The sequence below is a fragment of the Gekko japonicus genome, unplaced genomic scaffold (genome assembly GCF_001447785.1).
Source record: "Gekko japonicus isolate JY-2015 unplaced genomic scaffold, Gekko_japonicus_V1.1 scaffold1766, whole genome shotgun sequence".
Taxonomy (NCBI): Eukaryota; Metazoa; Chordata; class Lepidosauria; order Squamata; family Gekkonidae; genus Gekko; species Gekko japonicus.
Genome location: NW_015172060.1, coordinates 167,740 through 190,372, shown reverse-complemented (window position 1 = coordinate 190,372; position 22,633 = coordinate 167,740). Strand labels below are relative to the sequence as shown.

General features: G+C 42.3%; 1 protein-coding gene across 5 annotated transcripts in view; it reads right to left on the bottom strand.

The window, feature by feature from the left end:
- The window catches only part of ARMC1 (armadillo repeat containing 1), a 38,005-nt gene that overhangs the window by 14,132 nt on the left and 1,240 nt on the right, over positions 1-22,633 (bottom strand). For 2 of the 5 annotated variants that reach the window (XM_015420776.1, XM_015420775.1), the window contains exons 2-3: positions 18,370-18,569; positions 16,832-16,962 (exon numbers count right to left, since the gene is read on the bottom strand). In XM_015420776.1, coding sequence (XP_015276262.1) covers positions 16,832-16,962; positions 18,370-18,543 — 305 coding nt within the window. In that variant the 5' untranslated portion in view covers positions 18,544-18,569. The remainder of the gene's footprint in view (positions 1-16,831; positions 16,963-18,369; positions 18,570-22,633) is intronic. The other 3 variants (XM_015420778.1, XM_015420777.1, XM_015420779.1) reach the window with 2 other exon arrangements.

Below are 22,633 nucleotides of genomic sequence, written 5' to 3'. Positions count from 1 at the left end.
CCTGCAATATTACCAGTCTGGCCTCTTTCACATACACTAACATCATATTACAACCTGCTGGCCCCTTAAAAAAAAAAAGTAAACCATCTTGAGCAATCTATTGCTTCTGATTCCGGCAGGCTGTCAGGAAGGCACCGCATATCACATGAGAGCCTTCATAGCTTTGCAATTTGCATGGAAGACGGCTGCATTTCTAACATCATTTGGACAATGCCCAAGTGTCATGGTTAATAGATGCCACAGTCACCATCTCTCTGCTGCCCCAATTCAGTCTTCTTGTCCTTTCCAGAGTCCCATGGCACATCAGAGCCCATCACACCCAGAGACTGTTCTTTTAAACCACACAATCCCCCCCGAAAGACTCTTCAAAATCAAAGTCAACAGATGATCAAGACCTTTCCTGAAGAACAATCACTGATGTGGTTAGCTAGCAGACAATCCCAAGTACATGATGAAACTCAGTTTTTCTGCCTCCTTGACTTTAATGCTCCTTCCGTTTTAAGTCCCGTCCCTCTTGAGCATAGACCACATGTGATAGGACATTCCTCGACCCTTCTTGCAAGATACTTCCTTCATTCTCATCTCCTTCACACTGCCTTCTTATCTTGCTGCCAAGCGCAGCCAACCTGCATCCCCATCCTTTCATGCTAATATCACATTTACCACCCTGTCCCCAAGGTCTGGAATCAGTCTCTGAAATGAGAGGCTCTAGGGCAGCTCCAGCCAGCCTAGGAGTCATACGGTCCAAGATGAAGCCCCTTATCTCAGTGATGAATTTATAGCTCTTAATCTTGATCCGAGCCCCTCAGAGCTATTTTCACTTGACTATATTAGTCTCTGTCAATCATTCAAGTCCTTGTACCAGCACACAGATATTCCTCTGCCTGTTTCAAGGTCAGAACAGCACCTCAGCCAGTGGTTGGAAGCTGGGATGTACCCAAAACTAGCTAATGCCAATTATATCATTTTGAAAATTTAAAAGACTGACTAGAATAGTTCCATGAATTTTTGCATGTCCATACACAATTCAAAAGTGACTTGCCATCTTTGCAACTACAGCTCCATAATATTATTGGTAAACCCTGCAACAAATGTGAAAACACCCGGTACCTTCATCATTTGGGTCAAAGCTACATTGTCAAAACATGATATTCAATTTGTTCTAATCCAGCCTCTCTGAAATATTGGCGCACCCTAGCATTAGGTTCCCCCCTGGCTGCGGTCAGATGACAGGTTTGGGACAGTCTGGCCACACCTCTATTTTTTCCGGTGTTACTTGTTCCGGAGAGGTTTGTCCAAACATGCGACCCTTAACTCACCTCACCACATGCTCACTCCATGGTTGACCATTCAGATTATTGCTGCGTGGTAACCAGAGTGGGTGGTCAGGCAGCATTCTTTTTTAAAAATTGTCTTTCATGCATGTGCAGAAGCATTCATTTGAAGCACCACCCCATTTTGACAGTTCCACAATCCCTCTGCCAACTACTGCGGCCCCTCTCAGCCTCTTTCACTTCGTCTCTCTTCCTTGGAATACTGGGGGGGGGGTGTAAGCATCATGCAGATTTAAATGAGAGTAGCCCCACTGACTTCAGTACATTTACTCTTGTGTCAATCATGGGATGCTCTCAAACAGCAACTCTGAAGCCTGGGTTTTTTAATTTTTCCAGCTTTACCCAAGTCTCCCTAGGCTCCCTGCTGATATGGGAGCCTATCTAGGGACTACTTCCACAGCTTTCCAATCCAAAGAAACAGGAAAGAAGGGTTTTTTGGGGGGGGTCTGTTGCTCAAAAACAACTTCCCTGGGGGCTCCCGATCCTGACAGAATGTTTGGCTTCAGAAACACACAAGTGATAATTCAAAACCCTGGGGCGAAGATCTGCTTATGCACAGAGAGAAGTGTGCGATTTGACTTCCCAAACAGCTTGATTTCACAAGAGAGAGTTCAGACATCAAGAAATGCATGGTGATACCAGTTCAATCAGTAAAGATCATGGTGCCGACAACTGGGGAGCGGGATACAGATATCACTGTCTGAATGAGCATTTTTAATCTGGAGGGGAGAAGCAATGACATCGGATCAAAGAGCTCGTCTGATGCCCCTGGCTGGCTCTTGGTAGATCAAAGTACTCTAGCTGGGGGAAGAAAGGAGCAGAGCATGCACCAGGAGATGGAATGCAAGGGAGTTGTAAATGCTCAAAATAGTTTAAAAAATTTGTCCTTGGTTAGGACAAATGTATTCTCCAAAGAACATATTAGCAAAAATGGATGTTAAAATGTTTGCATTCCAATTTGGAACCAAGATTACAAATAGGATTTCCAGCTGAATAGCATAGCCTAATCAGCATTAGTACTGTTACAATCTTAGCAGTTTTCCACAATTCGGAAATGAGACTAACCTATCAATTAACACTAAACATATCTAATGTTGACTGTCAAAATTACTTTTCAAAATGATTATGCAACTGTCCCTGATGGGGAAACCTGTCAGTTCCTGGCTTTTTTCCAGTTTTTCCAGATTTTTAATATTTCCTTCCATAGTAATAGTTTTATCTATATCTTCTGATAATTGTAGGAAGCACAGTATTGTTATCAATTTTGGTGCCCCCCCCCCAAATCTTAACACACTACAACAGGCATGTCCAACTTCGAACAGGTAGTGATCTATTTTTTCCGGCCAAAAGTGCCGGTGATCTACCACCATGAAAATAAAGTTTCAAATTAGTTTCAAATTAGATTTTAACCCACTAAAGTTGGGTTCCACCCCCACCCCCATTTATAATGCACCTTCTGATTTACTGGTAAGCAAAATAAGGAAAAAACAAAACAGAGAGATGAAGATCTAGAAAGAGCTGCGAACATTTTTTAATTGAGTTATAACTTTCTTTAACTGTCTCAATAACTTTCTTTAACTTTTATTCAGTTATTTGTGTTAAATGTAGGTCAAGTGCTGATCCAGGCTGATCTTGCGCAATCTTTAAAACTTCGCTCTTGCTCATTAGTGAGCACCAATAATCAAATACCACCAAACAATCATTAAAAAAACCCAAACACCTGTCCAGGAAACCAGGAGACCAAGTGGGGCTGGTGATCTACCTCTGACCCCTCCGCTATCTACTGGTAGATCGCAATCTACCTGTTGGACATACCTGCACTACAAAACATTGAGCTATAGTCTCAGAAAAGTAGATTATGTTGGTGGAAACTTCACATTACAGTCACTAGATGGCAATGTTGCCTTTTCAGAGATACCTTATCTTTCGGAGGAAGCCATCCGGATTACATTTAGTAGTATCTGTAAGTGATTTGTCTATGTAATGTTTCTAATTCTTCATAAAGATGTTTCTTTTTTAAAAAAAATTATTTTATTTTTTCAAAACAAGTTGTACCAATCTATTGCCAATAACAAAGATACATTAACATAAAAGTGTGTCTCATTAAAACTTGAAAGCTAAGTCAAAATTATTGTGACACTTAACATTTCAACAGAAAGATCTTCTATAATACATAAAGTCATTGTTCTGCAGATTTAGAGAAGTAAGGATTACGTATACTGTCTTTTCCCATCAAATTTTCATAGTAATGTTTCACAATGTTAAAGATAAGAGGCTGGACACACGATGTATAGCAACAAAGATGTGTTTGTGTGGATGCACATGCACATTTGTGCATGTCAGAATTAAAGAGATTGGATAAAATGAAAAATAAATAAATAAAGATGTTTCTTCTTGAAGAATTCAGGATGTTGCCAGCCTAGACGTTTGCTTGTATTCTTTAATAAACCATTTATCTTCTCACCCTTCTCTCAATTCTCTTGTAGGAAACATCGACAAATAACTGATTTGAAAGCATCCCACATGACATGCTTGCTCATTCTATCAAGGGATCTTTCTTTAAGGGAAAATATATTTCCTAGGATATCCTCTCTTTGGGAGTAGCGTGAAAAGGACTAATATAAAAGCAAACATTAAGCTTCCATCAGCTATTTTGGGAGCTCAGTATGGTAAAGTTAATGACCATCTTTTCAACCACACAGTTAAGTCTCAACTAGAGGTAACAACTCTGGGTTGGGAAATTCCTGTAGCCTTGGGAGGGGAGGGACCTCAGGAGGAATGCAATGTCACAAGAGTTCACAAGCAGCCATTTTCTCCAAGGGAACTGATCTCTGTAGTTCTGGAGATCAGTTGTAATTCCAGATTCCCAGATCCACCCAGAGACTGGCAACTCTGGTCAGAATGACTGACCTCGGAAACATCCTATCATTAATAGCCTTGCTCAAGTCTTGTAAACTGTAGGCCCCACGGCTTCCTTTATTGAGTCAATCCATCTCACACTGGGTCTTCTTTCCCAACTACCTTCAACTTTTCCTAGCATAATCAATAAACCTAATCAATAATAAATAAACTTAATCAATACATTTAGAATCCAGTAGGAATTTTTAAAAACCCAAACACCCCTCTAAATTTTCATTAGGCCCTCATTTTTTATGGGTTTCGTGTATCCCAATTTTTCTGAAGACCTTTCCCCCCAGTACTTTTCAACCTTCTTGCATTTGATGACATTGCAAGCCTTTAACATTATCACAACAGTCTTCACATCAAGTGTGACAGATTTTATGACTAACAGATAATTTCAGAGGGTTTCGGAAGAAGGGACCTTTGACTCTTGAGAGATTATGCCCTAAAATCTTGTTGGTGCTACTGGACTTGAATCTAGTTCTTTGACTAACAGAGCTGCCATTCTGAGTTGTATTATGGCAACACCACCTAATCCAGTTCCCTCCCCATTTCATATTCTATCGCCTAGAAGATGAACAATTGCAAACCAAAAATGAGGCAAAATCACCTAGCCATCACTTGAAGACAAGTGTACTTCACTAATCCTGCTGTGGGGTTCAGGTAAAAGGTAAAAGTAAAGGTTCCCTTGCTCGAAAGCCAGTCGAATCCGACTCTAGGGTTGCGGTGCTCATTTCCGTTTCAAAGCCGAAGAGCCAGCGCTGTCCAAAGACGTTTCCGTGGTCATGTGGCCGGCATGACTAAACACCACGGCGCACGGAACGCTGTTACCTTCCCACCGAAGTGGTACCTATTTATCTACTTGCAATTTCTTGCTTTCGAACTGCTAGGTTGGCAGGAGCTGGAACTAGAGATGGGAGCTCCCTCCATCATGCGGCACCCGGGTCTCAAACTGCTGAACTACTGACCTTCCACAGCCTGCAGTTCAGCGTCTTAACCACTTGAGCCACCACAGCTCCTGTGGGGTTCAGACAGACCCCCAAATCAGCCATACTCAAGAGCTACATTAAGCACACCACCAGCTGTCAAGAACCTGACCTGGATGGCCCACGCTAGCCTGATCTTGTCAGATCTCAGAAGCTAAGCATGGTCAGCTCTGGTTACTACTTGGATGGGAGGTCACAAAGGAATGCCCTGAAAACCCTACGGAGTTGCCATAGGCCAGCTATGACTTGACAGAATCCTCTACTACCAACACCACCAGCAGTCAAGGAGGAAAAAACCACCTCTCTATAAAATATTTCTCTTTGTCTGTACAGGAGCAGAACAGCAGCAAAAATAAGCTTCCATTGGTTCCATTAACAAAAAGATAGGCTTCCATTGGTTCAAGTACTTCATTCAATGCCTTAAGCTCAGACTTCAGCAGCAGCCCTTCCCTATGTTCACAGCATGTATGTGACTCTCTCACAAGAGCAACAAGAATCTTAGCACCCATTTTTATCAAAATGTCTCATTAAGAATTTCTGTTTCTCATATTTTCCTCATATGTACAGTTCCAGTAAAGTCAAGACAGTTTGCTGACCGATTTTTAAAATATTTAATGATGCTATGTTTGGTGTAGTGGTTAAGTGCGCGGACTCTAATCTGGGAGAACCGGGTTTGATTCTCCACTCCTTCACTTGCAACTGGCTGGATGACCTTGGGCAAGCCATAATTCTGTTTGACAGAATTCTCTCAGCCCCACCTACCTCACAGGGTGTCTGTTGTGGGGAGGGGAAGGGAAAGGAGTTTGTAAGCCACTCTGAGACACCTTTGGGTAGTGAAGGGCGGGGTATAAATTCAATCTCTTCTTCTTCTATGTATTTTGTAAAATACGCCCTTTTCTACCTATTCCCCCTTCTCCCTCATGTCATTACTCAGGAGCAGCATTCCATGGAGATTAGTCGGCTCCAGTGGAAGGAAAAAGGCAGGAAAGTTCCATTCTGTCATTGGATAAATTAGGCTGGATCCAACCCACAATGTGAAAAATGCAAAGATATCTCCAGGCTTTCTATTAAAGATTCCTTGAGGAGCCAACCTGCTGGAAGTTACAGATTCAGCCTCATTTCACAGGAAGTCACCACTTTCTACCCTCACAGCAACTTTTTAAAGGACAGACACAATCCATCCTAACTTTTCTAGTTCCAGTAAATAATTAAATTTCCAGAATCACAGGCAATTAAAAATTGCTCAAAATTAAAACAGGAAGGTAGCAAGACACAGAAGGGCATGTATAGGGACATGCCTATAAAGGACTCTTGTGAAATTAAATACATATTAATAGTATTGATCTTCTTAGGCAAGTAATAAATTGGAAACGCAGTGTTGGATGCAGTTCAGCTAGTTGAGTCTCTGGCCAAAGCAGACTAGCTTGGGGGAAAATGTGCTTCCAAGCTAAGTAATTGACAATCATGCTTTCATTAATTTGTTACTAAATATCAAGAGGTTAATGCAAATCCCCAGCAATATTTTAAATTATTCTGAAAGACAGACAGCATGAAACTACTAAGTATGAAAAGAGAAGCTATAAACATTAACCTTTACACCCCATAAATTATTTTCTATCGAAACAAAATGAAAAAAGTAAAACAATTAGAGAACCCAGATGCATTCACTAAGTGCTTTGCAATATTAAGAAAGACAATAACTTGCTCAGAAACAGTAAGGAACTTCATGGTGCCTCTGAAATGTTACACTACTGTCAGTACATCTATGCAACATTATAATATAATGGAGCCACCACTGTATCCAGGACCACAAGCCACCAAAACAAAGGCAGGGGCGGGAAGACAGACTGATATTAAAGGTTTCAGGATTGTAATTAGCAACTTGTTAGCTATCAGGTGGCAGCAAATGCTGCCTCCAGGCAGTTCTACCCTCCTTTTAGAAGAAGACGAGATTGGATTTATACCCCGCCCTTCACTACCCAAAGGAGTCTAAGAGCGGCTTACAAACTCCTTTCCCTTCCCCTCCCCACAACAGACACCCTGTGAGGTAGGTGGGGCTGAGAGAACTGACAGAAACAGAATTATGGCTTGCCCAGGATCATCCAGCCAGGTGCAAGTGGAAGAGTGGAGAATCAAACCCAGTTCTCCCAGATTAGAGTCTGCGCACTTAACCACTACACCAAACTGTTTCTCAGGAGTATTATTCCTGTCATTTAGCCTATAACCATTCCGGTACTGCTTTACTGAATGATCTGAATAAGACTCGAGATAGATAAAAGCCACACAGACAGTGGCTGTCGTGAGGGCAAGACAGCGTGTAAAAATTGGTTGGATCACTTAAATAAATTTTTTGGTTTACCCCCAAGAATAATTATTTATTTATTATTTTACTTCATTTATACCCCACCCTTCTCTCCAGTAGGGACCCAAAGTAGTTTACTTGTTATCCTCACAACAACCCTGTGAGATAGGTTGGGCTGAGAGTGCCTCGCCAAGGTCACCCAGCAAGTTTCCATGGCAAAGCAGGGAATCAAATCTGGGTCTCCCAGATTGTAGTCCAACACTCTAACCACTATGCTACACGGGCTCTAAGAATCCCATCTAGAAGGCCCAATATTCTGCACAGGTGGCTTTTCATTTACATATCAACACTTTCCCATTCTCTGGTCGATCATGGCTATAGATTTAACAAGCCAATAAATTAGAACCACCCAATGACACCAGCATGATCCTGTTTCCCTTTATGAAGAACCACCAGAGATCCACTGGGGTGGGACTGGGGGGTTTTATGGGAGAGGGGATCTTTACAGTTTTGGATTTGATATGAGGATACTTAGAGTTCTAAATAAACTTATTAGACACAGCTTGTATTTTATTGAATCACTACCTAGAAATAGGAAATGGAATGACAAGGAACTAGAGCAAAAAGTTGGGGGAAATGTTCATTTTTGTCACAGCAATTCTGCCTATTCAAGAAAGTTTAAGCTGGGCCTGAGCTTTTTTTTCAGATTCATATTGTCATTTTTATAAGAGGTTTCAAATTATGCCACACAATATTTTGAACAAAACGCTCAAATAACTGAATACTGTTCTGCTGCCACCAAGATCCAGTTAAATCCTTTAATAAAATCCCTTTCCCTCTACTCCAATAGGCACTGATTTGGATATCTTACTTTTATACTTTAATTTTATCTCCAGATAAATCACTAAATACATTTAAATTTTATACCCTACCTTTCTGCCCAGCGGGGATCCAAAGCAGTTTACATCATTCTACTCTCCTCCATTTTATATTCGCAACAACCCTGTGAGGTAGGTTAGGTACACGACAGGCCTATGGTTACCCAACAACCTTCCATAGCAGAGTGGGGCATCATTAAAAGCGTCATTATCATTATGCTTACTAGCCAAGATTAGGTTTTCAGATTGAGATTATTGTCACACCCTGAATGGATCATCCTTACTAGCAATGTTGTTGCTCATAATGTCTTTCATCTTTCAATCAGATCTAAGCATTTTAATGCATAGATTTAACAGGATAATGTTTAAGGGGCATTGCTATTGTACCCCATGATGCAATGAGAACTTCAAAAAAAGAAGTGACCGTTTACCAACAGGCATGCTCAAGTGCACTTACAGATTCCCATTTTTAAAAAACGGCGTAACCTCCTACCCAACTGAAACTGTTAATCACAAAACCATATTCAATTCTCTCACAGACTTTCTTAGTGTTTAGAAAATAGAATGCAGTTGGAATCTTCTGTGCTGTGTGTGTGTGTGTTAAACGCCATCAAGTCGCTTTCAATTTATAGTGACCCTATGAATTAATGCCCTCCAAAACTATATCTAGATCATTTTTCTTGTGTTCCATACTCACTGATGACCTTTAAGGGACTCCAGTTTGATATTCTTCTATATAATGGGTGAAAATACCATTCAAGCTGCTTGTCATTATTGAATTAAGATCTTTTTAAGATCTTTTTAAGATCAAAACAACCTCAGCCACATCTCCCAGCTAATTCCCACAGTAATTATAGGTGAGTTTCTCACACACTGGTGATATTTCACCTCTTAAGTATTTGTTAAAATATTTTGAGAGACCATTTGATATAGATGATTTAGGTTTTTAGAGAATTAATAGCCATCTCACCTGATGAGAAAATACAGAGTGATCTATACCCTCCCTACGGTTATCTGAAATCTATGGAGCACAACTTATCCACAAAACTTCTTTCTAGCACACTTTTATTCCTCCCTTTCTCCAAGAAGCTGAGGGCAACACACATAGTTTGCCCTTCCCCTTGTAAGGTATGTTACAGAAATTGACCTTAGGTCTCCCAGCAAGCTTCATGGCAAAGCAGGGATTTGAACCTAAAGTTCCCAGATTCTCATCCAGCATTCTAACCACTACACCACAGTGGGATTGTCACAATTTTATAATCCACTAAAGCAGTTTGCAAATTCCTCTGCAATTCCAGAAGCACATACATGGCTCCAAATTACAATTAATACAAGGTATTATTTCTCACGGAGCTGCGGTGGCTCAAGTGGTTAAGACGCTGAACTGCAGGCTGTGGAAGGTCAGTAGTTCAGCGGTTCAAGACCCGGGTGCCGCAAGACAGGGTGAGCTCCTGTCTCTAGTTCCAGCTCCTGCCAACCTAGCAGTTCGAAAGCAAGAAATTGCAAGTAGATAAATAGGGACCACTTCGGTGGGAAGGTAACAGCGTTCCGTGCGCCCTGGTGTTTAGTCATGCCGGCCACATGACCACGGAAATGTCTTCGGACAGCGCTGGCTCTTCGGCTTTGAAACGGAGATGAGCACCGCAACCCTAGAGTCGGATTCGACTGGCTTTCGAGCAAGGGAACCTTTACCTTTACCTTTATTATTTCTCACTCCTATATGCCAAAAGAAATGCAAGCATTTTTTGTGGTTTATAAGTGTGCTCAAACACTGCCTATCTACAGTGTAAGTAACTGCCAGGTATGCATTTACAACAGGGGTCCCCAACCTTTTAAAGCCAGTGGGCACATCTGGAATTCTGACATGGCATGGTGGGCGCAACAAAACAACATGGCTGCCACAAAACGGCCACCAGAGGCGGCAAAGAAGAGCTGGTTTTATACCCCACTTTTCTCTACTTTAAGGAGTCGCAAAGCAACTTACAATCACCTTTCCTTCCTCTCTCCACAACAGTTACCTTGTGAGGTAGGTGGGGCTGACAGAGTTCTGAGAGAACTGTGACTGGCCCAAGGTCACCAGCATGCTTCATGTGGAGGAGTAGGGAATCAAACCTGGTTCTCCAGATTACCGTCCTGCTGCTCTTAACCACTACACCACATGACTCTTAACCACTACACCACACAAAATGGCTGCCACAGCTTAACTTCAGTAACACAGTGTAGATCCTTATGCTGTGGTGGCAGCTGCTGCCAAAGTACATTTAAAAAAATCTGCACAGCCAATCAAATCTCCAATAGTCAATCAGAAGCCTGGCTTGGCAAAAACCCTACCTGGCCCTACTCACATCCTAAAAACTCTTGGCAGGTGCCATAAAAGATGTCAGTGGGCACCACATTGTGGACCCCCAATCTACAAACTTCAACCCCATATTCTGTCAATTTTAGCCTTTTCTTGTCTGCTCCTTGACCATGTTGTTTTTTCCCCATAGTTCTTATTTTTACCATTTGTAAAAGATGTTTCCCTAACCATGCTTGAAAAACCAGAGGAATCAAAATATGAGAACTAAATTTACTGACCTCTGTTTAAATCCCCTGCTAAGATTATCTCTTCCTTTAACCAAAAGGTCAGTTACCATGATGATGGGCTTAGAAAACGATACTTGAGCAGAGCTGAGTGCATACACACAAGCAAATGTAATTCTATTACTTCCCCTCTGCCCTTTCAGAAACAAGAAATGGCCTATCAAGCCACTTCTCTGAATGTCCTCCATGCCCCAGTAGGAGTCGCCAGAGGTCACCATGACTTCCAGGTACAGACACACACACACAAAATGCAAAAAAGCCACCCAAAACAATGAGCAATGTATGAAACAAAGCAGCACTAAGGGAAACATTTCAAGAAATGGCATAGCAATGCTTCATGAAATGCAGTATCCAGTCCATAAAATAAAAAACAACGTAAGAATAGCAGCCTTGTTCAATCAGGAGCTGCTAGTTCATGAAATGCAGCTGCAAATATAAACAAACAGTTCAACATTCAGCCAAATAAAGCTTCACAGCAAATTTAAGGTTTAGGCCCTCTCTACTGCGGTGGCTCAAGTGGTTAAGACGCTGAACTGCAGGCTGTGAAAGGTCAGTAGTTCAGCAGTTCAAGACCCAGGTTTGCCGCATGACGGAGTGAGCTCCCTACTCTGGCTCGAACTCCTGCCAACCTAGCAGTTCGAAAGCAAGAAATTGCAAGTAGATAAATAGGTACCACTTCAATGGGAAGGTAACAGCATTCCATGTGCCTTGGTGTTTGGTCATGCCGGCCACATGACCATGGAAACGTCTTTGGACAGCGCTGGCTCTTCGGCTTTGAAACGGAGATGAGCACCGCAACCCTAGAGTCGGACTCGACTGGCTTTCGAGCAAGGGAACCTTTACCTTTACTTACTGGTCCCTACTAAAGGGTCCTTCTACCCTTTATGTATGGCCTTTCATGCCCTGCTGGTGATGCAGCTACCAACCACAGCAAATGTAAACAGGTGACTTCCAGAAGGGGTCACCTTGCTTGCAGTCTGGAAGAGAATGTGATCTGCCTCCTCACCTTCCCACCATTCAAGTCTGAGAGATAGATGAATAACTGGTAAAATGCACTGGCAGCTATTAATACTAACGGAGCAGTCTGAAGATCAAAATGAAGGGAAGTTACCTGCTGCCTACATACACCCTCCAGACCTCAGATCAAACTCTCCAGAATCTCGCTTCTATCAAACAAAAAACTAAGGATACATTTTCACAATCCTTTCTAGATGTGGCTCTTCTACAGCCACATTCACTAATGGAAATTAGAATTACATCTCATAAATAGGAATTACTGAAGAAAAAAGAAAAATAACCCTGATTATGTGAGCAAAATGAAAGTGTACAGCATAACAATTATTTCTTGATGCTGAGGAGTAGACTTGCCCAGATAGAATTGTGTGTATGCTTTTTGGCTTCTGCAAGCACATCACAGTCACAAGATAAAAATACACATGTGTTTCCACTCACTTCCTACCTTTTCTTGTATTCTGAAAACCACTACATACTTTGTTCTCATCTTTAAGGTTTTTGATTCTGACAATTATAACAGACCTCAAATACACCTATAAAAAGCTTAAAATGTTTACTGCTCAACTTTGGAAATTTCATTAAGTTGCTTAACACAGACTTTAGCTTCACTGTTGGTATTTTCCCTAATCTTTGACTTCTGCCCAAATTTATTACTACAGGGAAAAGGTTTCGTCCTCTGTAGAGGAAACAAACCCTGACACAAACAAATTTGTTTTTCAACAGGAGAATAAATTCACTGTTGCTTGCTACAACTTGCAAAAGAGGCTTTTCCAATGTGTTACTGCAAACAATCATTCCTGATTACAAAAGGCAGAATTAAAATGTTAACAAGATGAGAAAGGGCTACAGCCGAGTGGTAGAGCACGCACTTTGCATATATATCGTCTCAGGTTCAACTCCCAGCATCTCCATTTAAAGGATCATAGGCAACAGGTAGAGGGAAAGATCATTCTCTCCTTAAGACCAGTGTTCCCTCTAAGCTGAGTTAGTGTGAGCTAGCTCACAGTTTTTTAGCATCCAGCTCACACATTTTTGTCTTAGCTCAGGAAGGATGGCTCCAGAGCAAACTAATTTATGCAGTAGCCAAATCACTTGCTCACAACTTTAATGTCAGTAGCTCACCAAGTAGAATTTTTGCTCACAAGACTCCACAGCTTAGAGGAGACATTGCTTAAGACCCCTGGAAAGCTGAACTTAGACTAGCAGCCTGACACATTCACTTACTTCTCATCTCTTATTCAAAGTATTTGAGAGCAGGGAAATTTACCAATCCACAGTAAGTGCTAGTTTCTAATATCTACTAATAAAAATGGCACTCAGGCAGAAAGGGAAAAAAAGACCAGGGTTCCTACTAAAGTCAGATGACTATCATATCTGATTTATGCTCGCCCGCAGAGACTGATGGATCATATTGGTTTCCAGAATGCTCTGTGGGAGCTGATGCCCTCTGGCAACTTGTTAGATGTGCTGGCAGAGGACTGACATGACTGACTCTCTGAAGCCATTGACAAAATCGCTCCCTGTCGCCCCCTCCACTCCCATACCAGCCTACAGCCTTGGTACACCGAGGAGCTACATAGGATGAAACAAAAGCTGAGATGGCTAGAGCAAGGGTGGCGGCGGACTCGTGATGAAGTTGCAAGAGCATCTTATAGGACATTTATGAAAGCCTATGAGGTGGCAGTGAAAGCTGCAAAGAAGTTCTATGTGACTTCCACTGCGTCTGCAAGCTCTCGCCCAGCTCAATTGTTCAGTGTGATTCGGTCACTTACATCCCTCTTGCAGGGAATCCAAATGGTTACGAATTTGGCTATTAGCTGTGAGGCTTTTGAAAGCTATTTTATAGATAAAATCTTGTCGCTTAGCCAGGACCTGCCAACCGCTGTTGATACAGTAAGGGAACTGGGGGGCCCTTGGCCATCTTCAGGTTGAGTAGTGGACCGTTTCAGCTGACTCTCCCAGGACAAGGTTGACACGACCCTACATGCTGTGAAGCCCACCACTTGCCTCTTGGACCCGTGTCTGTAATGGCTAGTGAAAGTTGGCAGTGAGGGAATACAGGGCCCCCTGGCGGATATAATCAATCTGTCCCTGCGACTTTCCCAGGGACTCTGAAAGAGGCAGTGGTGAGACCACTTTTGAAAAAACCATCTCTGAACCCTACGGGTCCAGCCAACTACCGCCCAGCCTTGAATCTTCCATTTCTGGGTAAGGTAGTTGAAAGAGTGGTAGCTGAACAGCTCTAGGCTTTCCTGGAAGATTCCTCTATCTTGGATCCATTCCAGTCCAGCTTCTGCCCTGACCATGGGATGACAATGGCACTGGTTGCCCTCACAGATGAACTTCGTGGACATCTGAATCGAGGTGGGTCAGCACTGCTAGTATTATTAGAACTAACAGCAGTGTTCAACACAGTCGACTATGATCTTATGACCCACCGCCTCGCTGACGTGGGGATACATGGGACAGCCTTACAATGGCTGGTCTTACTTCTCCATGGTCAGAGACAGAGGGTGGCGCTTGGGGAGAGGGGCGATCCTCTCCCCTATGTTATTTAAAACCTACATGCAGCCCCTCACACAGATAGTCTGAAGTTTTGGGCTGGGTTGTCACTAGTATGCTGATGACACCCAGCTGTATCTGATGGTGGACGGACAGACAGACAGGCGCCCCAAATACTCTGACCAGGGGTTTGGAAGCCATGGCTGCATGGTTAAAACAGAACCAAGGAGATCCTGCACCTGGTCCATGGGGAAATGGGGCCAGGGATCCTGCTCCCAACTCTTGACAGAGCATTACTAACACCTATGCTAACAGTAAAGAGTTTGGATGTAACTTTGAATGCCTCACTTTCAATGGTGGCCCAAGTCACAGCAACTGCCAGATCTGCATTTTTCTATCTGCGGCAGGTCAGGCAACTGGTCCCCTACCTCTCCCCTCACGACTTAGCCACAGTGATCCATGCAACAGTCACCTCCAGACTGGATTACCGTAACTCACTTTATGCACGGCTACCCTTGAGGCTGATCTAGAAATGGCAGCTGGTCCAGAATGCAGCTGCACGTGTCCTTACGGGGACACTACTGAGAGCCCATGTACACCTGGTGCTACACCAGCTGCACTGGCTCCCAGATGAATTCCAGATCAAGTTCAAGTTTCTGGCTCTAACATTTAAAGCCCTATGCGGACTGGGACCAACATACCTGCAGGACCGTCTCTCCCAATATATCCCCCGAAGGGTTTTGTGCTCCTCTGACCAACACCTACTGATGATCCCCAGCCCACAAGATGTATGCTTAGCCTTAACCAGAGCCTTCTCGGCTCTGGCATTGGCCTAGTGGAACACTCTCCCTAGTGAGATCTGGGCCCTACGGGCTTTAATCCAGTTCTGCAGGGCCTGTAAAACAGAGACGTTCCATCAGGCCTATGGTTGAGGCGGAGTTAATCTATCCACAATGGCTTCCCTGCTCTGCCTAAGCTGCTTGCTTAGTTGATCATAGCTGTTCTCCTCACCCACTCACTTACCTGTCTTGTTCCACCTGTGGCCACACAGAGTCTAAACTGTGTAGCTGATACCACTAAATGTTTATGCATTAGCATTGTTAAACAGATTTTTAAGGATTGCATTATATTTTAACTTTTGTATGTTTTAAGTGTGTTGTAGCCCATACTGAGCCTGCTATGCAGGGGAGGGAGGACTAGAAATTGAATAAAATAAATCAAAAATAAAATAAATATTTATAAGCACTAATTGTGCTACTTTAATGGCCACTTATTCTTTGTGAAAGGGCTACTAGGACATCAGCCTTGACTAACAGAAATCTGACTGTATGCCTCATTAAAAACAGCTGCATGCTTATTTATTTAAAGTACAATCATTAATTATTATTAATCCCTGATTGAGCATAATCAGATCCCCTTTTATCCTGAAGAATTTCTTCCCTGAAGTAATTAATTGTAATTAAGACCTGTTAACAATATAATTTAATATCTCAGCTTTTGTTTTCCAAATCCAAAATATTCACAACTCATCACCAGAGTTTGATGGGAATTTTGTAAACTCTGGTGTGAAACGGACCATGTCCAGCACTAATTTTGATGCAGACAAATTTCCAAAAAGGATAGGGAAGAAAGAGTGAAAGAGAGGAGGCAGAACTGCAAGGAGAGAAGAATGAGTCTCCATAGGGTACTCTTGATATCTCATATCACAAGTAAATCGGAAAAATTACACACTAGGCATTACGCTTATTTCATCAGAATTTCATGGTTTACGGTTAGAAATGTAGTAAATAACGGTATCAATGACGACAACAACAAAAGCAATTAGCAGCAGCAGCAAAACAAAAAGATACCCCAACCAAGAAGATTACGCTTCACTGCTGCTTTTATAAGTAGTAAATGCATTAATAATAGAATCAATTATCAGGAATCATGCAGATCAACAGAACAAACATATCTTGTTGCTTCCAGGGCAGATTGATGACTTGGAGGGTGTTGCCCTGAGGAAAACAAACTGGTAAGGAAAAGGAAATTTGCCAGTGCAATCCTGGGTAAATCTGGAGATAGCTCTACACAGAGTTGCACTGTTATGAATCTTATCAATTGTCATCAGCTACTTGACAACATTGAAGAAAAGGATAACATTGACAGGTGCAACTAGGTAGTCTTGTGAGCTGGAGAAATGGGTCCTATTATAGAAGTTTAAATATGTCTGAGGGGGAGATGCTTTTCTCTTTGAGAATCAGGGAAAGGTTCCTTTTGATGGAAGACATCTGCATGACCCAACTCAGTAGGAGTTACATATAATTATTGTAGATAGCACAGTGTACTTACTTTTGTATTACAGTTTGTAAGCTCAGCATCATACCCAGTTCACTCTTCATCTTCTCTCTGTTTGCCCGACATTCAGCCAAATAGCGGAGAGCCTGTAATGTGCATATTACATTATGGTCATTTTCATTAGCCTATGAATTTCAAAAAAAAAAAATCAAAATACACCATAATTTTTGATAGTCTGAAAAAACAATGGTTAAAAATATGCTGTTTTAGCCTGCTTAGCTGTATCCAAAACCCATTTGATGCATGCTGCCAGGAAACTGACAGGCACCAATGTAGTGCTAAAATTATGTTCATAAGATTGCCCCATCCAAGAGCCTGTCAGAAAATATATGTTATACTAGCACATGTACAATAACCAATGCATGCACACCTCTATAGTCAGTTTCCAAGTATCCAAATATAAGCTAGGAAACTTCCAGTTCAAATCTTGATGCAGCTGTGAACTCATTAAGGTACCTTCGGCAAATTACCATCACACAGTGGTACCCCCACCCACCCCTAATGTGCAGGGTTGCTGCAAGAATTACTAAAATAATGAAATGCAAAGCCTAAATCTAAGTATTAGGCTATTAATAATAAATACAATTACTTCTGTATGCCAGAATATAAGAACACTGGCAAATAAGAGCTAGTGCGGTATACTGGTTATTGTACCAGGCTCAGTTCTGGGAAGCCCTGGTTTGAATTTGCACTCTGCCATAGAAGCTCACTGGAGGAACTGCGTCCAGTAGTTCAGCTTAACTCACTGCAGAGGCTTGTTGTTATGAAGAGAAAATGTAGGAAAGAATAATGTTGTGTGGCAATTTGGGAGATAAAAGCATGGTAAAATATCTAAATATAAAAACCAAAAACGTACAGTTTACAACTGAATCTCCTACAAATAGACTATCATGCTGGAGTAAGTAGAAAAACTTTCCAGCAATCTGACAGTTTTATAATTACCTTAATTCAGCACAGATTCTTAGTTGTGCTATTGTCCAAACTATTATTTTATTCATTTAGGCTTTGATCCTCCTTTTCTTCCAAGCTGGTCAGCATGCATGACTTTCCCATGACAACCCTGTGAGGCTGGTCAATGATGAGAGAGTGGGTGCGTGTGAGAGAGAGACTGGCAGGTCTAATACCACCCAGTGAGCGCCTTGCCAGTCTGGGATCTTAAACCAGGTCCCCTTGGTTCTAGTCCAAACACTGTCTATAGATTTGTGTGTTATCTTTGCACTTTTGCTGCTGAATAAGCATTTCTATGTATTTATATATTTTTGTGCTAATCAAAGTGGGCATTTTTGCATGATAAAAACCGTTCCTTAGAGAACAAGCATTAAAATATTCAGCAAATTGTTGCACTGCAGCATTTGAAAGATACTTTACAGAGATGCATTTAAATTAATATACCAAAGCACATTTCAACAGCCTGCGAAAGATCACTTAATATTTCAAATATTTCAGATTTCAAATTTCAAGGGTCCTTCAATAGCTGAGATGTAGAAATCATACCGAAACAACTGCAAGTTGAGGAAACAGATTATACTTACAAGCAGGGCTGAATGGACAACTGGAGGATTGGGGTGGTCCAAAAACAAAATAAGCCCTGGTAGACATCCCTGATCCTGGACAATTGCTCGTCTGTTTAAGGGGTCAGCAGCTAGATCCCTCAGCTGATTAACTACAGCCAGTGCATCAGGCTCCTCACTCATGCTGGGGTTCATTTTCCCTTGTCATGCATAAAATCCTGCTATAAAGGAAACTGCATTAATACCATCATACTATGAAAGAAGCCACATAAATGAAAACACGGAATGATTTGCTTTGAATTGCCCGTATCAGTTTTCAAGGTACAGTTTGTAGAGATATCTTTTTAAAAAATCATTTTTGGGGGGGGGGGGGCAACAATTAACTCATTCCATTCAGATCATCCTGTAAAACAAGTTTCCCAAAACACTAAAAAGCTAACTTACTCTGTTCAAAAACTCAACCAAAATCAATCAATACATTCATTTATGTATTTTTTTAAAAAGCTGTAACTATTATTTTTAAAAAAGGAGTACTAGCAGAGCCATTTTAATATATTAAAATCAGACACAGCAGCTATTCAATGTCACTAGAAACAAAGAGAGCAAGTTAAGAAAATGTACCATTCAGCTATCAGCAACCAAAACTCTGCAGCCACGTGCTCATTTCTGCTGAATATGCTGTCTACCAGATGCACAATTACAGCTACCCGGTAGCACAAGAGATACATATAGGCAGCTGGGGCCTTACACAAGGACTCCTTTCAGTTCTACCCAACAGCAGGCAGGAAAGGTAAGTAAGTAAAATGGCCACTGGAGTATGAGACAGCAGTTCTGTATAAAGTTTAAGTACTCCAGAACTGTTACAGCAACAGAATCAGGCTGCAGCTCAGCAATTTTATTAGACCTTAGCATCTCCAGCATTTAAAGAGCATAATGACGTTAGTCTCTTAACATCAGACAGCATCAGTAGGTACTTTTTAATTTTTCTGATTTAATCAGGTTTCTCCAAGTCTAACCACATTCTTAATTCCAAGACTGGAACTCAGCCCAGTATCCAATGAGCACAGTGGACAGCACTGGGTATTAAAGGTATCTGCACAGGGAATGAAGGTACCCAAGAAACGTACCACAAACTTCCTCCGATTCACTCTGAACAAAAATAATCTAAGAGGGAGCCTCCTAACATTTCTGAATTAACATCATTAATTGAGGTTTAATTAATACGAACTTAGACTCTTACCATCTGAGGTGCAGATTAACAAGTACCAGAACACAAAAGAAACCCACTAAGTATGACGTACATAGAACTTCCACGCTGGCTACAGGACAGGACACTGGTCGCTCTCATGGATGACCCTCAGAGACATATGGATTGAGGCAGGTCAGCGCTGCTGTTACTTGATCTAACAGCAGCAGCATTTGACATGGTCATCTATGACTGTATGACCCACCACCTCGCCAACACAGGGATTTGGGGGACTGCCTTGCAGTGGCTGGTCTCCTTTCTCCATGGTTGGGGACAGAGGGTGGTACTTGGGGAGAGAGCTTCCCCACATTACCCCTTGGTATGCGGTGTCCCTCAGGGGGTGATCCTCTCCCCGATGTTGTTTAACATCTACATGTGCCCCCTTGCCACTTGATATGAGGGCTTGGGCTAGGTTGTTACCAATATGCTGGTGACACCCAGCTGCATCTGTTGATGGACAGCCAGCCGGAATCTGCCCCAGATATTTTGGCCAGGGCTTTGGAAGCTATGGCTGGTTGGTTGCAGCAGAGCGATTGAAGTTAAATCCATCTAAGACGGAAATCCTGTGCCTGAGCCATGGCGGGGTGGGATCGGGATCCGACTCTCAACCCTTGGCGGGGGCGTTGTTAACACCAGTGCCGATGGTGAGGAGTCTTGGGGTGATCTTGGATGCCTCGCTCTCAGTGAAGGCACAAGTCACAACTGTTGCCAGATCGGCTTTTTATCATCTTCAGCTGGTCAGGCAACTGGTTCCCTATCTCTTCTACAATGACTTGGCCTCGGTGATCCATGCAACAGTCACTTCCAGGCTGGACTACTGCAACTCTCTGTATGCAGAGCTGCACTTGAATTTGACCCAGAAACTTCAGCTGGTGCAAGATGCTGCTGCACGTCTCCTGACTGGGAGACTGCACGTCTCCTGACTCCAGAGCTTCACCAGCTGTGTTGGCTTCCTGAATTATATTCAAGGTTGTGGTATTAACCTTTAAGGCTCTGTGCACTCTGGGACCAACATATCTGCAGGACCGCCTCTCCCAATATGTCCCCCGGAGAGCTTTAGGCTCATCAGAACAACATCTCCTGGTAATCCCCAGCCTAAAAGACATCCACTTAGCCTAGATCAGGGCCAGAGCTTTTTCTGCTCTAGCTCTGGCGGAATGCACTCCCAAGTGAGATCAGAGCCCTGCATGACTTAGTACAGTTCTGCAGGACCTGTAAAATGGAACTGTTCTGCCAGGCCTTTGGTTGAGACAGCGGGTATCTACTTACTGCGGCCTTCCCTGCCCCATTCCACCTCTATGCTACTTATTATACCAACTTGTGTCACAGGTGGCTGGTATTTGCCCACTGTTTAATATGTTAGCCCTCCCGGGCACATGTATAGCATGCACCTAGGGATTTCTTAAATTATTAATTTGCCATCTTGTATTATACTTACCTGGGTTTTATAGATTCTAACTGCCATTATTTGGAAATTGCGTTAAATGTTTTATTTATGGTTGTAACCCACCCTGAGCCCGCTTGCAGGGCAGGACAGAAACTGCATAAAATTTAAAAAGCAGCAGTGTCTGGAGCCTAGTACTTCACACTTGATGGACAGCACACAAATTATGTATAGAAATATACAAAAATACTGAGAGTGGGCCTTTTAAATGTTAATATATGAAAAGAATCTGAAAAGCCCTTTCCGGGAAGCTAAAGGATTATGCATGCACTGGTCAGAATTTTTGGCTTTCCCCCCCTTTGAACAGTACACTGCTGCAGGGGTCCCTAACACGGTGCCCGTGAGCACCATGATGCCCCCGAAGACACCTTTGCTGGCGCCCACCAAGTGTTTTTAGAAAACGGGTGGGGCCAGGTAGGGCTTTTGCCAAGCAAGGCTTCTGACTGGCCATTGGAGGTTTGATTGGCTGTGCAGATTTTCTGAAGCATTGCTTGGGCAGCTGCTGCCACCATGGCACAAGTATCTTCACTGTGTGACTGAAAGCAAGTTGCAGCCGTCATTTTGTGGTTGGTGGTACCTCCTTTGGCAGCCATTTTGTGACTATGCCCATCATGCTGTATCAGAACTTCAAAGGTGCCCATAGGCTCAAAAAGGGTGGGGCACCCCGGACTACTGTGCCATATCACATACTGGTTTTCACTTTCCACAGTCCCTTTCATTACTGCCTTGCAAGCAGTTCAAGAAAAGGGTCTAAAGTTCCCTTGGGAAAGATGATATAGGCACCTGATCCACTGGAAAGAACTTCACACAACTTTTGTGTCAGTTTTTGTCAGATGGAACATTAAGATTAAAGAACTTGTAATGCCTTTCTACATGGGCTTTGTTTATGGATCAGCCTGGCATAAATACTAGGAAGGCAAAGTTCTTGGACTGCTGTATGCTGGCATACACATAAAAGTGAAAACAAAAATCATCACTTAATTAGAACAGCTATTAGACTGCTTCTCAAAGAATCTGGGGTTCTATGGAAACTTACTAGGGGTTCCCCACTAACACATTCAGCAAATGCAGTCAGAAAGTCCTACCCAGACAGCTTGCCTAAGAGTAATGAGTTGTCGTTACATAGCCACATGGACACTATTGGGTGTGTTGCAGAGTGCATTCTCAAGCCATGTAGGACAACAACAAGAACCAAGAGAACCAATGATCAGATTCTATGATAATCAATAGTGCATACTAGAACATGGTCTAGTAACACATGTTAATAATCTCAGGACTCTTGGTCATCCCTGACTGGAAAATAGTATTAGTCAACTAGGCATGTCCTATTTACTAATATTTCAAAAGTCTTCTCTTCTGGGATTCCATCACTCTTTCAAAAAGTGAGGATAAGTGAATACTACTTTATCTGTAAATTCTGGTCATCTACTCCCATGAAACTAATTTCAAAGGAGGCAGGTTAGGATCAACCCTAAAATACAGTTAAGCATTTCTCTTGAAGCCAATGCATCATACATTACAGTACTATGTAGAATTATGCCCTTCTGCTTTGCTGGACTTAACTCTCCTTAGGATTGCACAAATGCCAATAAAAA